The following is a 16,640-nucleotide window of genomic DNA, read 5'->3' as shown; positions in this document are numbered from 1 at the left end:
ACACTATGATTTACCCAAGAGCACCGTCTATAGTGAACACTATTATTTACCCAAGAGCACAGTCTATAGTGTCGACTATGATTTACCCAAGAGCACCGTCTATAGTGAACACTATTATTTACCCAAGAGCACAGTCCATAGTGTCCACTATGATTTACCCAAGAGCACCGTCTATAGTGAACACTATTATTTACCCAAGAGCACAGTCTATGGTGTACACTACCCAAGAGCACCGTCTATGGTGTACACTATTATTTACCCAAGAGCACCGTCTATAGTGAACACTATTATTTACCCAAGAGCACAGTCTATGGTGTCCACTATGATTTACCCAAGAGCACAGTCCATAGTGTCGACTATGATTTACCCAAGAGCACAGTCCATAGTGTCGACTATGATTTACCCAAGAGCACAGTCCATAGTGTCGACTATGATTTACCCAAGAGCACTGTCTAGTGTCCACTATTATTTACCCAAGAGCACAGTCTATGGTGTCCACTATTATTTCTGCTTATATTATCTGTTCATTGCATTCTGACTGCAACTGACTTCAGGACTGCCGTAACTTCCCACTCTATTATGTTTGGCAGCCTATTTTCATCAGTATTCTGGAATTGTCCCGGGGTATTGGAGAGTAAAAAGTCTGTTAACTCAGCTGTTTACAAGAGAACAGCGTTGTCCTGTCTAGACGGAGGCTTACAGGTGATACATAATTCAAACTTTTTACCCCAAGAAACTATTTATACATCGCACACAAAGTTACACTTGGTTTTTCAAAACTTGGTGAAGTTCTTTGATCGATTGTTTTCGATAAGTCTTTTGACCTAACACCGTGCATGCTAACACTAGGGTCAGACGGGTGTTTCAAGGGTTCTTATGCAACCTGAAGACCCCGCACATAATTTAAAACATTTTATGATTGTACTCTACATGTGAGACAGACCACCTTCGCTCTAAATTTTCGGTCGGGGTTTGAATGCACTTCTGTCAGGGCAGCATGGGAGTGAGGGAGTTTTTTATTTTCATTATGTTTATCCCCATCTTGAGTGCAGATGTTGTGGCTTATATTGCTACTCGGAGAGATTTGTGCCAGTGGTTTGCAGCAGCAACAGCGGGGCCTGTGTTGGGCCGCGGCGTAGACCAGGTCTCAGGTTCTGGTCTGAAAAACCTGGTGTCGGGCCAGTGGGTAACCTGATCTAGGCGTGGACTGGGCTGTAACCTCCGCTCACCCCCACCCTGCAGCCCCAGCCGGCCCATGTCCCACTTACTGGGGTGGATGCTCCCTCTACAGACTTCAACCCTTTTATTGTCCCCAGCACAAGGTAAAAAATATCTGGCATACTATAGTTCAGCTCATGAAACATGGGACCAACACTTTACATATTGCGTTTATGTATATATATTTTTTATTATTATATATTTTTTGACATCACACTTTAATGGGAGTGTAGTAGAGAAGATTGGTACTCACAGTTGAAGTTGGGTTCTATGTTGTCTCCTGCTAGCAGACTGTTGATGGTAACCTGGTAGATGATGTGCAGCAGCAGGAAAGCCATACCGGTGAAGCACAGGGACTTAACCAGGCACCCTGTGTGACCTGAAAGAGAGAGAAAGGATCCTCTAAGGTTTCTCAGATACTGAGGTCCAGTGCATAATTCAGATTGAATAGCTTACACAACATTAGAGGGTCTGTCAAGTCAGATAGGAGTAGTGTAACTACTTCCTAGTTATGGTTCAGATTTTCCTCGTGATGAAAGAGTAATAAGTCTATGAGACAAATGTTCACTTTATTAGGACGAATAAACATTTGTATTTTAATAATTTCATAACTGGTCTCATGTCATTAGTAAGGTCATACTTTAAAAACACAATGCATTTTACCAAATCATATTCGATGCAACTAACTATTCATCTCGCAATACTCCACCGACTGTAGGGTAACATTAGATGCTTGTCATTGACAGAGTGGAGACCTCACAGCCCAGTTATATGGTTTCCAGTTCACATAGCTTAACCTGTCTGGTCCCATCCTAATAGGCCAGGATAAAGTAATCCACCTCCATTAATCCTAATACAGGACTGTATTACAGGTTTCCCTGCTGACCAGGGCCAGTAATATGTGATAGTTTTGGCAGGCCGGTGGCCATCCGTCATGTTTGGACCAACCTAAACACATGGTGACCTCTAAAGTCAAATGTGATGGATAAAACAGAGCTCAACAACTAGTGATGATTGGCCGACTGTCTGGTTGATGGCTGATTGGACGGGTTGCTTAGAGATGTTGATAGGAGTGATTAGGGGACGATGCAGGGCAGAGGTGTCTGGATGTCTTGCAGGGAAAAAGTATGATAAAACAGTGGGAAGTGAACAAGAACAAACCCCTGGATGGAAATGCTTCAGCTGGTTCAGTCGATTAGTACAACTGTCACACCCTGATCTGTTTCACCTGTCTTTGTGATTGTCTCCACCCTCCTCCAGGTGTTGCCCATCTTCCCCATTATCCCCTGTGCATTTATACCTGTGTTATCTGTTTGACTGTTGCCTGTTCGTTTTGTTCTTCAAACCTACCAGAGTTTTTCCCCTTGCTCCTGCCTTGTCTATTTTCTTGTTTTCCCAGTTTTGTCTTTTGTGCCTGCCCTGGCCCTGACCCTGGCTGCCGTCCTGTACCTTTGCCCTATACTCTGGATTACCGACCTCTGCCTGACCTGACCCTGAGCCTGCCTGCCGTCCTGTACCTTTGCCCCACTACTCTGGATTACCGACCCCTGCCTGAACTGACCCTGAGCCTGCCTGCCGTCCTGTACCTTTGCCTGCCAGTGTTCGAATTAATACACTTTTGTTACTTCAACATTGTCTGCACCTGGGTCTTACCTTCAAACGTGTTAGTATGAACTGGCCATGACTGGCCCAGCAGACTCGGACCAGCTGCGTGACTCCATCGCCTCCCAAGGAACTATCATTGGAAGGCACAAGGAGTTGCCTAATGGTCTGATGGAACGGTTCCAGGTTGTGGCCGAACATCACAAACAAGCATTGGACACATTACGGGAGCAAGTCCATGGGTTGTCTACTAGGCAGCCTACCACGACGGTAACCTCTCGGCCCTTCAGTAATCCGGCTTGTAGCAGTACCGTCACTCCGGTTTCCCGGGAACCCCGCTTACCTCCCCTGAAACACTTCAATGGAGAGTCAGGCACTTGTCGGGCGTTTCTCGCTCAACGTTCCCTCGTCATGGAGCTGCAACCTTCCTCTTTTCCCTCAGACCGCTCTAAGATAGACTACCTCATCATGCTGATGTCCGGGAAGGCCCTCGCTTGGGCTACTGCCGTTTGGGAACAACAGTCGGCCGTATGCTTCAGTCTGGAGGGATTCGCAGCGGAGGTGAGAAGTTAGAGGTCCAGGAGAGAGGCTGCCCGGAAGTTGCTTCGGAAGGATTCCCTCAGTGTGGCAGACTATGCGATGGAGTTCTGCACGCTAGCAGCGGAGGGTATCTGGAATCCGGAAGCACTGACACGTTCCTGCATGGATTATCGGAGGAGATAAAGGATGAGCTTGCAGCCCAAGAACTACTGACGGATCTCGACTCACTCATCGCTTTAACCATCCGGATCAATGATCAGCTACGGGACCGTATGAGGGAGAAGAGGTCCGATTGTGGTCCCAATCGCTCACTAAAGGATCCCACCTTGCATCTGATGAACTCTGGAAGTCCCCGGCATCTACGTCCCTGAGAGGATCTGAGCTTACCCGAGTCCCTCCAAGAGCCTCCGGAGACTGCCGATTCACCTCTTCCGGAGCCGATGCAGCTCAGCAGGGCTAGGCTGTCTCCACCTGAACACGTACACAGACTTGAGACCCAGAGTTGTCTGTATGCGGTACTGCCGGTCATTATGTGTCTACCTGTCCCTTCAAGAGACCTAGCTCATCAGTTGGAGTGAGTACTCCTGTGGGTCTTAAAGATAATTTCTCGTCTCCCCTGCCTCGCCCCCCTCTCCGTGCCATCCTGCGGCGGGGCGACCAGTCCAAGTCTCTCCAGGTACTCATCGACTCGGGGCCAATGTAAGATTTATGGACGTTAGCCTGGCGTCTGAACTGGCCATCCCCACTCAACCCCTCTCCATTCCCATGGGTGTTAGAGCACTGGACTCTATAGGCCGGGTCACCCACCAGACCACCCCGTCAACCTACGAGTGTCGGAGAACCACAGTGAGACGATCCAATTCCTGCTGGTTGAGTCTCTGCAGGTTCCCGTGTTATTGGGATTCTTTTGGCTCCAGCGACACAATCCCTCTATTAACTGGTATACTGGTGCAATCGTGGGCTGGAGTCCGTTCTGCCACACTCATTGCCTGAAGCTCTGCCTGCCCTGGGACGTCTTCCTGGGGGCTTTGCCACGGACCTCTTCGCCAGCCCTGCGGAGTACCAGGACCTCCGGGAGGGGTTCAGTAAGGCCCAGGCCACTTCGCTTCCGGAGCCCCGAACGGTATCCAAGAAAGTCAAGCCAGATGCGCTGGCATGCCCCCATAGCCCCATTCCTACACCTGCGGAAGCCAAAACCTTTCCCCCCAGCTCCAAGATTATTAACCCCTTTGCTGTTCATCCTCTGTTGCCCTGTACCCTCCGTATACTTCCTACATTTCCTGTGTCTAGAATTAAACCCATGTCTCACAGCCCTTTGTCCTCTGTTTTTCCCCTTGCTCCTGCCTTGTCTACTTTCTTGTTTTCTAATTTTGTCCTTTCTGCCTGCCCTGACCCTGACCCTGACCCTGAGCCTGCCTGCCGTCCGGAACCTTTGCCCCACTACTCTGGATTACCGTCCTCTGCCTGAATTGACCCTGAGCCTGCCTGCAATCCTGTACCTTTGCCTGCCAGTGTTCAAATTAATAAACTTTTGTTACTTCAACATTGTCTGCACCTGGGTCTTACCTTCAAACGTGTAACAACATCTAACCAGGAAGCAGAAAAGCCCACTCAGTTCATGGCAGATCCAAACAAGATGTTGGCAGGTTTTCATCAAAACAAACAAGTACGTGTAATATTCCTAACTATGGATCCCTAACTCTAAGCAAGGTATCAAATTCAGCTAACAAATTGGCACCTTCCATTTAACTCAGTGAGATGCTGACACTAGCTCAAAATGTGTGAGAGCGAGCTCCCTAGGCGTGTGTCAGCCCCTAACTGTGCAGCTGTTAGGAGCCTGACACTGAGCAGGGGAACACTCCTGTGAACTCCCGATGATCCCACTTCTGACACCAACGCCTTGTGACTCAGACTTGCATAGAAACGTGATGCTATCCTGATATGGACACTGTCCTATAGCAGGGACACTCAGCTATCTCTGTCATGTAGAAAGTGTGACTCCCTCATTTAATTATGTTATGAATCAAATATTGCGCTCACACATGGCGGTGTCCGCAGGTGGATCAACTTAGAGCCAAACCTCAGGTATACGTCTAACATTGGATTGAACTTCCTGTAAAACACTGGGGCCACAATTAAAGTCAAATGTCGAATCTGTGGTGTATTAACATTGCATTTGCCGCAATTGCAGCCAGTAAAGGGGTTTTCAGTGAATGGTCTTGAGCATCCAATTGTAGTTTGTTTTAGATTAGACATTTGAGATGTATTATTACAACCCAACATGGCTGCAGGGTAACTTTCACACACCCCTACAGACACCGTGGCCAAAATCCCCATCTATTGTGGTTCTCTTCCATAACAGGCTGTATGTATGACAAAGAGAGGGTGCCACTACACACTTTACATGAGGCTCTACACATCAAACAGTGGACACGTTACATCATATACACCTACTGGTTATCATTTTTTTTTTGTCTTGCAAGAGATATGGAAATGAGTTGGAGTGGCAACCTGGCATGTACATTACAATGAGATACTGTTGTGGAAAAGACATCAATGAACCTATTCATGTACACTGTTAGAAAAAAAGGTGCTATCTAGAACTTAAAAGGGTAATTTGACTATCCACATAGGAGAACCCTTTGAATAACCCTTGTTGGTTCCAGGGAAAAAGCTTTTGATTCCAATTAGAACCGTTTTGGTGTTTCTACATGGAACCCAAAATGGTTCTACCTGGAACCAAAAAGGGTTACCCTATGGGGACAGTCGAAGAAGGAGAGTAGTATATACACTGAGTATACCAACCCCCCCCCCCCACACACACACACACTTTTGCTCTCAGAGCAGCCTCAATTTGTTGGGGCTTGAACTCTATAAGGTGTCGAAAGCGTTCCACAGGGATGCTGGCCAATGTTGACTCCAATGCTTCCCACAGTTGTGTCAAGATGGCTGGATGTCCTTTGGGTGGTGGACCATTCTTGATACACACGGGAAACTATTGAGCATGGAAAAACCCAGCAGCACTACAGTTCTTGACACAAACCGGTGTGACTGGCACCTAGTACCATACTCGGTTCTTAAATCTTTTGTCTTGCTCATTCACACATTCACAATCCATTTCTCAATTGTCTCAAGGCATAAAAATCCTTCTTTAACCTGTCTCCTCCCCTTCATCTACACTGATTGAAGTGGATTTAACAGCTGACATCAATAAGGGATCATATTCAATCTCGTATTGATTCAGCATGAATGTTCACAATGGCTTCTGATAGACGTTGTAGCATGTATTGAAACCATTAGAAGTACCAGGAAATTCTCAAAAACACCACTGAGAGAAAGGCGATACTCACACAGTAAACTCAAATAAGGACCAGATGTGTTGTGTTGTGTGTGTGTGTGTGTGTGTGTGTGTGTGTGTGTGTGTGTGTGTGTGTTTGTGTGTGTGTGTTTTACAGAATAATTCCAAAAGAGGTTGCCTTGGCATATTCCAACAACAGCAAAAAAAACTTGCGATTTAGCCCAATTTCGTTCTCTCTCTCTCTCTCTCTCTCTCTCTCTCTCGCTCCATTTTCTCTCCTCTTCCATTCACCACTGTGTTTGAATTAATGTTGAGATTAAAGGAAGGTATGAATCTGTATCTCAGGATGCCAGTGAAACGGAAACTGGCGAGCGGATGGTGTGTGTTTGGCGCAGGCCCCACATGTTTTTAATTCCCACGACTGTTATCTGAATTCTGAAATTTCATCAACTTAATCGCATTTAAAGATTGTCCCTGGGAGAAGTGCAGGCTGCCAAGCCTTGGGAGTGAGCTGCTTAGCTCATTGAAAAGGGCCCCTAGGTCGGGTCTGGCTTGCGTGGGGCCAACGATGCTTGAGTTGCAACTTGGCTTCCGTTGGCCCATCATAACATCTAATTTTTTTGAAAGCTGCTCCTTGCCAATCCTGTTGCACAAAAGTAGAGCTCTTTATGGGCCATCACAAATCAGTGATCGGGAGTAAATCACATTATTACAAAATGCACTCTAATCTATGACCCTTTCCTGCAGTTCTAATAGAGAGAGAACAGCAGATTTGTGAGTCCATACTGTCAGACCGAGAGAATAATTTTTTACATTTAACTATACGTGTCAGTTAACAACAAATTCTTATTTGCAATGATGGCCTATAGAACCAACTAACTTGTTCAGGGGCAGAACAACAGATTTGTGGCGGCAGGTAGCCTAGTGGTTAGAGTGTTAGACTTGTAACCGAAAGGTTGCAAGATGAAATCCCAGAGTTGACACGGCAAAATTCTGTCGTTCTGCCCCTGAACAAGGCAGTTAACCCACTGTTCCTAGGCTGTCATTGAAAATAAGAAATTGTTCTTAACTGACTTGCCTAGTTAAATAAAAAATACAAGTAATTTTACCTTGTAAGCCAAGCCCTGGGATGCGATCTAGCAACCTTTTGGTTCTTGGCCCAATGCTCTAACCACTAGGCTACCTGCAAGAATAAATGTACACAATCTACATGCATGTAGTAGTGTAGTCTATTGGTTCCCAAACTCATTTAGAGGCCAACTTACACATATGACAGAGCCGGGCCAAAATGTATAGCGCCTCCTATTGAAAATACTGACCCCCCCACAGCTTGGGAAACACTGGTTTAGTCAATTGAAACACCACTATTTCAGTTGACAAAGTTGATTGGCATTGATTAGCTTTGTCATGGGAGCCATTGTCAATAGCAGTACAAATAGTGTGTTTGGATGATTTTACTACATCTAATCATAAGGGATGTAAAAGCCCTAATCAGCCAAACAAATTACTGGCTCTGATTAAATATGGCCCAATATTTTAAGGTTAATTTTGGTTACTCAAAATTATTGTAAATGTAAAATGACTCAAAATGACTCAAAATGACTCAAAATCTAAGTTGTTGACATTTTGTTGTTGAAAACTATAACATTAAAACATTGTCATCCTATTTTCTAAACCAGGATACTGTAAATACATACTGCCATATATACCCCAGCAGAATGACCACCTGTTTGTCCCTTTACTTTTCAGAGTTAAATTGAGCTCTGTGTTAATACTATGTTACATACCCGCTCGATGTGTAATCTGTTTCATCTGGAGTAATCTAGTGGAAAGCACTTACCCTTTAATTACAGCCCAGCAAGAAATCTAAATTGTGCTACCAGGCCACAGTTACCTTCACATGCCACATCCCCTTTAAGCTGCTCTAGGAATGAATACAGGTCTAAACCAGCCTGGAGAGAATTCTTTGTGTGCAAGTCCCAAGACATATTAGACTGTGGTGTGAAGAAAATACATATTAGGTATAATTGTGCATTTAGATTAAAGTGGAGTGATACTACTATGCCTAGAATGCCGAGGAAAGGAGTGGAGTGATTCTACTAGGCCTAGAATGCTGAGGAAAGGAGTGGAGTGATACTACTAGGCCTAGAATGCTGAGGAAAGGAGTGGAGTGATACTACTATGCCTAGAATGCTGAGGAAAGGAGTGGAGTGATGCTACTAGGTAATGGCATTGAGGAGTATACCATCTCAGTCATCGGCTTCATCAATAAGCGTATCGACGACGTCGTCCCCACAGTGACCGTACATACATTTCCCAACCAGAAGCCATGGATTACAGGCAACATCCACACCAAGCAAAAGTCTAGAGCTGCCGCTTACAAGGAGCGGGACACTAATCTGGACGCTTATAAGAAATCCCGCTATGCCCTCAGACGAACCATCAAACAGGCAAAGCATCAATACAGGATTAAGATTGAATCCTACTACACTGGCTTTGACGCTCGTCGGATGTGGCAGGGCTTGAAAACTATTACGGACTAATAAGGGAAACACAGCTGCGAGCTGCCCAGTGACTCGAGCCTACCAGATGAGCTAAATGCCTTTTGTGTTTGCTTCGAGGCAAGCAACACTAAAGAATAAAAGAGAGCATCAGCTGTTCCGGGCGACTGTGTGTTGACCTCTTCAAAGGTCTTGTTCACATCAGCTACTGAGAGTGTTATCATTCACAAAGCCGTGGGCCAGATGGATTACCAGGACGTGTACTCAAAGCATGCGTGGACCAACTGGCAAGTGTCTTCACTGAAATTTTCACCCTCTACCTGACTGAGTCTGTAATACCTACATGTTTCAAGCAGACCAACATAGTCCCTGTGCCTAAGGAAGTAGCCATGGAGTGCTTTGAAAGGCTGGTATTCGGCTCACATCAACAACCTCCTCCCTAAGATCCACTCCAATTTGCATACCGCCCCAATAGATCCCCAGATGAGGCAATCTCAATCGTACTACACACTGTCCTTTCCCACCTGGACAAAAGGAACACCTATGTGAGAATGCTGTTATTAATTGACTACAGCTCAGTGTTCAACATGTCATGACTGTCCTGATCAGGTCAGGTTACAGGAGACCACAACCCTACAGATTATCTCTCAACCCCAACAGAGGAGGAGAGATCTAGGGGTCTGAAGATGTGTTTTTTTTATGACCCCTCACGTCCCTGGTAAATCTCAGGCCACATACAAATTCCTTTCTCCTGTTACTATGGAGAACCAGCCTCAGAACATTAAACATGAAATGAAGGGACTTTATTTATAAAGGGAACAATGGTTTCCGTCAGCCACAATGGTGGTCATGACGATAGATGGAATATGAAAATGTATGTCATTTTTGTTTTGTTATTGAAGGTTAATAGATGACGTTATTACGGAAATATTGTAACGTGAAGAGTTTTCTTAGTATATGTTTGATGTTTATACATTGCACGTTGTGTGGAAAATGTCCAAATCAAAGGGAATGTTTTGGTAAAGATGAAATGTTAAGTTAGTTGTCTAAAATTGGATTTGAGAAAAAACTAGACCGTGCTCTTAATTTGGTACGAGAATTGCCCTAAAGGCGGTTACACCCACTTCTGACACGAGGGTATAAAACCTGTGAGTAAAGAATTTACAGAGAAGACTATGTGACCCAAGCTGCAGCCAAGGTCTAAAAAGTAAACGAACCCAAAACGCAACGCAAGTTTGAAGACAAAGAAATATTTTTCTACCCAAGCTACGGATGAGTAGCTGTGTCTAAGCAGGTGAATTCAAGCCGGACCCCCTAGCATCCATCTCCCATCGAATCGTGGTATCTACACTGTTTCATTCCAATGCTGTGAGCTCTGAGCTACAGAGCTGTCTGTCCTCAGAAGACCCCTTCCAGAGCAAGGGTGAGGGAACAGACTCCTAAGCCAAAAGGACACTGACATCGGGAGGACGATCAGAAAGGTGCGCCGGAGAAGTGCGTCATCGAGCAGCCTGAACGCTCCACGCAGAAAATCCTCGGAGGTCTTCCCCACATAATTACATCATTATATTCTGACCCATAAGAGCGGCAGTTTGGGGCAAGGCTAGGGTTAGAATAGCATAGCTGACAAATTCACCCAAATGTATATTTCTCTCGTGTACTTTCTTTTTCCTCTCTCTCTTTGAAATCCCCATTTTGGGTAACACGCGCCATAGTGTGTTGGCCCGTTATACTAAGTTCTAATCAATAGCCTATAATGTGTTTTTTTCTATGTGTATCTCTTGTCATCATTTTAGCTTTCTATTAAATAAATATTCAACTAAGATTGGTGTGGTACGAACTCATTGGTGAAACCCAGGTCCATGCAGATTCACGGACTATACGACGTTCAGAACGAGATTGTAGAGGTAACTGGTTAATTAGCGGCTGTTGTAAAATCGATATTCTGATATTCTTTGAGTTAATTTGGGAAATAGAAACTCAATAAAAACTAGTTTTCCCATGGTGCCCCAGGTTAATGAGTTAATAATTGCTTGATTCAGTTAATCACGCAATTAGAAACTTTTAATCATTCGATGAACAACAGTCTTCACATTAACTAATACAACGTCATGACAAACACCATAGTCCCCAAACGGCACATTACTAAGCTAAGGACCCTGGGACTAAACACCTCCCTCTGCAACTGGATCCTGGACTTCCTGAAGGGCCGCCACCAGGTGGTAAGGGTAGACAACAACATGTCTGCCATGCTGATTTTCGACACTGGGGCCCCTCAGGGGTGCGTTCTTAGTCCTCTCCTGTACTCCCTGTTCACTCATGACTACGTGGTCTGTATTGAAGCTGGTCGAGAGTTTCAAGTTCCTTGGTGTCCACATCACCAACAAACTATCATGGTCCAAACACACAAAGACAGACGTGAAGAGGGCACGACAACACCTTTTCCCCCTCAGGAGACTGAAAAGATTTGGCATGGGTCCCCAGATCCTAAAAAAGTTATACAGCTGCACGATCGAGATCATTCTGACCGTTTGCATTACCACCTGGTATGGCAAATGCTCGGCATCTGACCGAAAGGTGCTACAGAGGGTAGTGCATACAGCCTAGTACATCACTAGGGCCAAGCTTCCTGCCATCCAGCAACTATATAGTAGGCTGTGTCAGAGGAAAGCTCCAAAAATGGTCAAAAACTCCAACCACTCAAGTCATAGGCTGTTCTCTCTGCTCCCACACGGCAAGCAGTACCGGAGCGCCAAGTCTAGGACCAAAAGGCTCCTTATCAGCTTCTATCCCCAACCCATAAGACTGCTGAACAATTAATCAAATGGCCACCCGGACTATTTACATTGAAACCCCCCACTGCTGCTACTCGCTGTATATTATCTATGCATAGTCACTTTACCCCTACCTACATGTACAAATTCCCTCAAGTAACCTGTACCCCCACACATTGACTCGGTATTGGTACCCCCTGTATATAGCCTCGTTATTGTTATTTTATTGTGTTACTTTTTATAATTTTTTACTTAAGTTTATTTAGTAAATATTTTCTTAACTCTTCTTGAACTGCATTTGGTTAAGGGCTTGTAAGTAAGCATTTCATGGTTGTATTCGGCGCATGTGACAAAGTTTGATTTAATTTGAGTTAGCTGTAGCAAATGTAGCAAATGCAGCTAACAAAAAAGCTAAAAAATGTTTAATCCATCAAGGAAACAAATTGTGAACCAGTCTCTAATTATACTTTCTGATGTGTCAGAGGCGTGTGTGCATGCTCGTGCGTGTGTGTGTGTGTACATGTGTGTGCGTGCGCTCGTAAGTGTGTGTGTGTGTGCGTGTGTGTTTGTGTGCGTGTGTGCGTGCGTGCGTGCGTGCGTGCGTGTTTGTGTGCGTGCGTGCGTGCGTGCGTGTGTGCGTGCGTGCGTGCGTGCGTGCGTGTGTGCGTGTGTGTGTGTGTGTGTGTGTGCGTGTTTGTGTGTGTGTGTGTGCGTGCGTGCGTGCGTGCGTGTGTGTGTGTGTGTGTTTGTGTGTGTTTGTGTGCGTGTGTGTGTGTTTGTGTGTGTTTGTGTGCGTGTGTGTGTGTTTGTGTGTGGGACATGACCTCATCGGCTGCCAAAGAATATTGTCAATGAACAAAGAAGTGTTCAAGGAGCCCAAGCCAGCATTCAGTATTACACTTGGAATGCAACCTCAAAAGAAAGAGCTAGTTGACTGGTCAACAGACAGTGATGCAGAGACTTGCATTCTTCAGCCTCCCTTAACATTTTGCACTATTGTTATTCAATTCAGTGCTGAACAAGCAACTGATCCAATTTCTATTCCAAACAACCGGTCCAAAAATGTTAAGGTCCAATGCAGTGGTTTTATCTCAATATCAAATCATTTCTGAGTGACAATGAAGTACCTTACTGTGATTGTTTTCAATTAAAACGGTCAAAAATGTACTAAAATAGCTTCTTAGCAAAGAGCAATTTCAAGCAAAAACTTTGCTAGGACTGTCTGGGAGTAGCCTGAGTGGAGGGGGGAAACTGAAAAACCTGCTGTTATTGGCAGAGAGGTTTGGAACTCTCTTTCTTATTGGTATATTAACTAATGTCACCAGGCAGGCCAAAAGGCCATGCCACAACAACAAGCTGAGATTTCAGGTGTTCTTTTCAAACAGCTCTTACACTAAAAGGGAATTATCATCATTTTTACAATTTCACAACCTCATAGAGTGGAAATATATATAAAACACAGGAAAATCACATTTTGACTGCACTGGGCCATCAAACGTTATGAAACATCAATAAAAGTTCAAATACAATCCACATGATATAATATCCAATGAGTCAAAGCCTCACTGTCAGTTTGCCTTAACAGGGGGTCAGAGGGTCAACCAGAGGGTCCTGGTTGACAGGTTGCATTGAGGCAGGATTCAAAGAGAGAGAGGGGGAAGGTGGGATGGCAGGCAGATAGGCAGCTCATTGTGTGAACGGTGCTGGTGACTCATCGGCTTCCTGGGGAAAAGAGACAGAGGGGTTTAGGGAGGCCTGGGGTGCCCTAGTGACGACCTCTCCATTGAGCTCTGTTTCCTCAGGAAGCCCTCTTGTCTCCTGCGTCCCCCTCTCCAAGGACAGATTACGTCTGTTTGTATTACCGTCCTTTCAGGATGGCTCAGAGTAGTGGGGTACTGGAGTTTGCTGGGATTGTGGTGTTGTATTGTATTACAGAGATTTCTCGGAAGAAACTTATATAGAACCCAAGTCATCAGGGGAAACGGCTTTTGTGTTAATTAGCGAGGTCTGGGTTGTTTACATCAAGGTTTTGGTTGGTTGATAAAGTGCATCAGCCCATGACTGACTTCTCCAAACAGTTATACCACTGCACAAGTTGGACTTACTGTTTGTGTGTCTTCAATAGTAATGTTTGCTGTCTTCCTCACAGTTTGGATTTGACTGTGGGAATAACATCAACTGCGTGAATGCCGGAATGCGGGTATGATTGGATCGAGCCCTATTGAATTTGACTAAACATGACCTTTAATTAGCTGCTTGACCACAAAGGCCTCAGCAGATGTCGCGGAGGATGACATATGGACGGTCACTCAAGCTTTATTAGAAGAGCTGGGTAAAATCAGAGAACATTTTGGTTTATAAAGGACTTGAGGAAAATAACTAATTTATGTCCATTTTTTTCCAGGAGAGTGGAGATGGGACTGAAGCCTTACACTGGAGTTGTGATGGAGAGAAACAGCTGGAGGAGAATAACAAGAAGAGGAAAGATGTCTCAATCTGTCCACCACTCCGCAGCCAGCTGCTAGAAGACCAGAGAAGTCTTCTTTTGAACCCTGACCTCTATCACTACTTAATTGTTCATCACCGGCATATGATCTTGTTCTATCACAATTTGTTGTCTCTGTCCATTTGGCTGCCTCAGCTGCTTCGTCCTCAAAAAAAAAAAAAAAAAATGGGAACCACAAAACTGTAACGCCATTCAAAGGGTCATTTAATTTCCCTGGAGGTGTCGAGGTGGAATGAGTGTCATGTCTTCACCTCAATAGATGTCATAAAATTGTTTTTGGTGAGTAAATATAGAGCAAGAACCTGTCTTTGTGATGTACCGGCGTCATTGGGCAGATATTGGGTCAAGATTTTCCGGCTGAGACCCCCCCCCCCCCACCCCTGTCAACAACCAACCCACCCATCCCCCAACGTTTTGGTGGACTACTTTAGTTGGGGGGATAACTTTAGATTTTAGTGCCAAGCCTTGTCACCCCAAGGCAAGAGAATCTCCTGAAACAAGAGACACATGACTGACAAGCGCGTGTTGCATGCTCTGACACGTCTGGAATTCTACCCACCCCTGTTTTGGTAAAAAGCTAAGGGATGTAGCTGGAGAAATGTGACCACTCTCAAATTCATAGAGAGAGCTATGGATGCAAGGACTGACCATCAATGACATCAAAATAATAGTTTTAATCATGTTTTGAGGCTATATAGTGTTTTTTCAATATTTACTTTTGTTGACAAATATTGGAGTAAAACAAGTATATATTTTGGGTTATCATTAGGTATGACAGTTGAACTAAGCTCATGAGGCATTTATAAGTTATATTCATCAAGAATCAATGGCTATATATCATTAATTTATATACATTTTCAAAAAGTATGTAGTAAATCCAGAATACCAGATGGAGTGACTAAAAACGTATTTCTCACCAGATAACGGCTGGGTTATTAAACACTGAAATAAGTTTGGCCAATGGGGGGACAGGATAGGAAGGGGTGTTTACACAATTCACAGTAGGGGAGTATATTCATACACAACACTGCTAATACCTCCCTATACACTCACCACTCTATAGAAACACAAGGGAACCAGTTAGATTTAGCGTGTATTGACGCAGTGTGTTCCAGCACTGGTAGTAACTAGCCAGAGACACTGATAGTAGCCAGAGACACTGATAGTAGCCAGAGGTACTGATAGTAGCCAGAGACACTGATAGTAGCCAGAGACACTGATAGTAGCCAGAGACACTGATAGTAGCCAGAGACACTGATAGTAGCCAGAGACACTGATAATAGCCAGAGGTACTGATAGTAGCCAGAGGCACTGATAGTAGCCAGAGACACTGATAGTAGCCAGAGACACTGATAGTAGCCAGAGACACTGATAGTAGCCAGAGACACTGATAGTAGCCAGAGGTACTGATAGTAGCCAGAGACACTGATAGTAGCCAGAGTTACTGATAGTAGCCAGAGACACTGATAGTAGCCAGAGACACTGATAGTAGCCAGAGGTACCGATAGTAGCCAGAGACACTGATAGTAGCCAGAGACACTGGTAGTAGCCAGAGGTACTGATAGTAGCCAGAGATACTGATTGTAGCCAGAGACACTGATTGTAGCCAGAGACACTGATAGTAGCCAGAGGTACTGATAGAAGCCAGAGACACTGATAGTAGCCAGAGACACTGATAGTAGCCAGAGACACTGATAGTAGCCAGATACTCTGATAGTAGCCAGATACACTGATAGTAGCCAGAGGTACTGATAGTAGCCAGAGGTACTGATAGTAGCCAGAGACACTGATAGTAGCCAGAGGTACTGATAGTAGCCAGAGGTACTGATAGTAGCCAGAGGTACTGATAGTAGCCAGATGTATGAGATTTTAGGATGAGCTTTCGCAGGCTAATGAGGGAGGGGGGAGAGAGAGAGAGAGAGAGAGAGAGAGAGAGAGAGAGAGAGAGAGAGAGAGAGAGAGAGAGAGAGAGAGACTAAAAACAAATGTGCGGTTAAAATTGGCAACAAGCAAACAGACTTCTTCTCTCAGGGTCGGGGAGTGAAACAGGGCTGCCCAATAAGTCCAACACTATTTAACATCTCATTAATGAATTGGCAAAAACTTTAGAAGAATCGGCAGCACCTGGTATCACCCTACACAACACTGAAATCAGGTATCTGCTGTACGCAGATGACCTGGTGCTGCTGTCTCCCACGAAA

At 44.8% G+C, this 16,640-nt stretch overlaps 1 protein-coding gene across 3 annotated transcripts in view; it reads right to left on the bottom strand.

Moving 5' to 3' along the window:
- LOC110536547 (piezo-type mechanosensitive ion channel component 2) overlaps positions 1-16,640 on the bottom strand; it is a 228,583-nt gene that overhangs the window by 177,536 nt on the left and 34,407 nt on the right. For all 3 annotated transcript variants that reach the window (XM_036934818.1, XM_036934819.1, XM_036934820.1), the window contains exon 3: positions 1,472-1,597. In XM_036934818.1, coding sequence (XP_036790713.1) covers positions 1,472-1,597 — 126 coding nt within the window. The remainder of the gene's footprint in view (positions 1-1,471; positions 1,598-16,640) is intronic.

This window comes from Oncorhynchus mykiss, chromosome 11 (assembly GCF_013265735.2).
Source record: "Oncorhynchus mykiss isolate Arlee chromosome 11, USDA_OmykA_1.1, whole genome shotgun sequence".
Classification (NCBI taxonomy): Eukaryota; Metazoa; Chordata; class Actinopteri; order Salmoniformes; family Salmonidae; genus Oncorhynchus; species Oncorhynchus mykiss.
The sequence above is the reverse complement of the archived record's forward strand: the minus strand, read 5'-3'. Positions and strand labels throughout refer to the sequence as shown.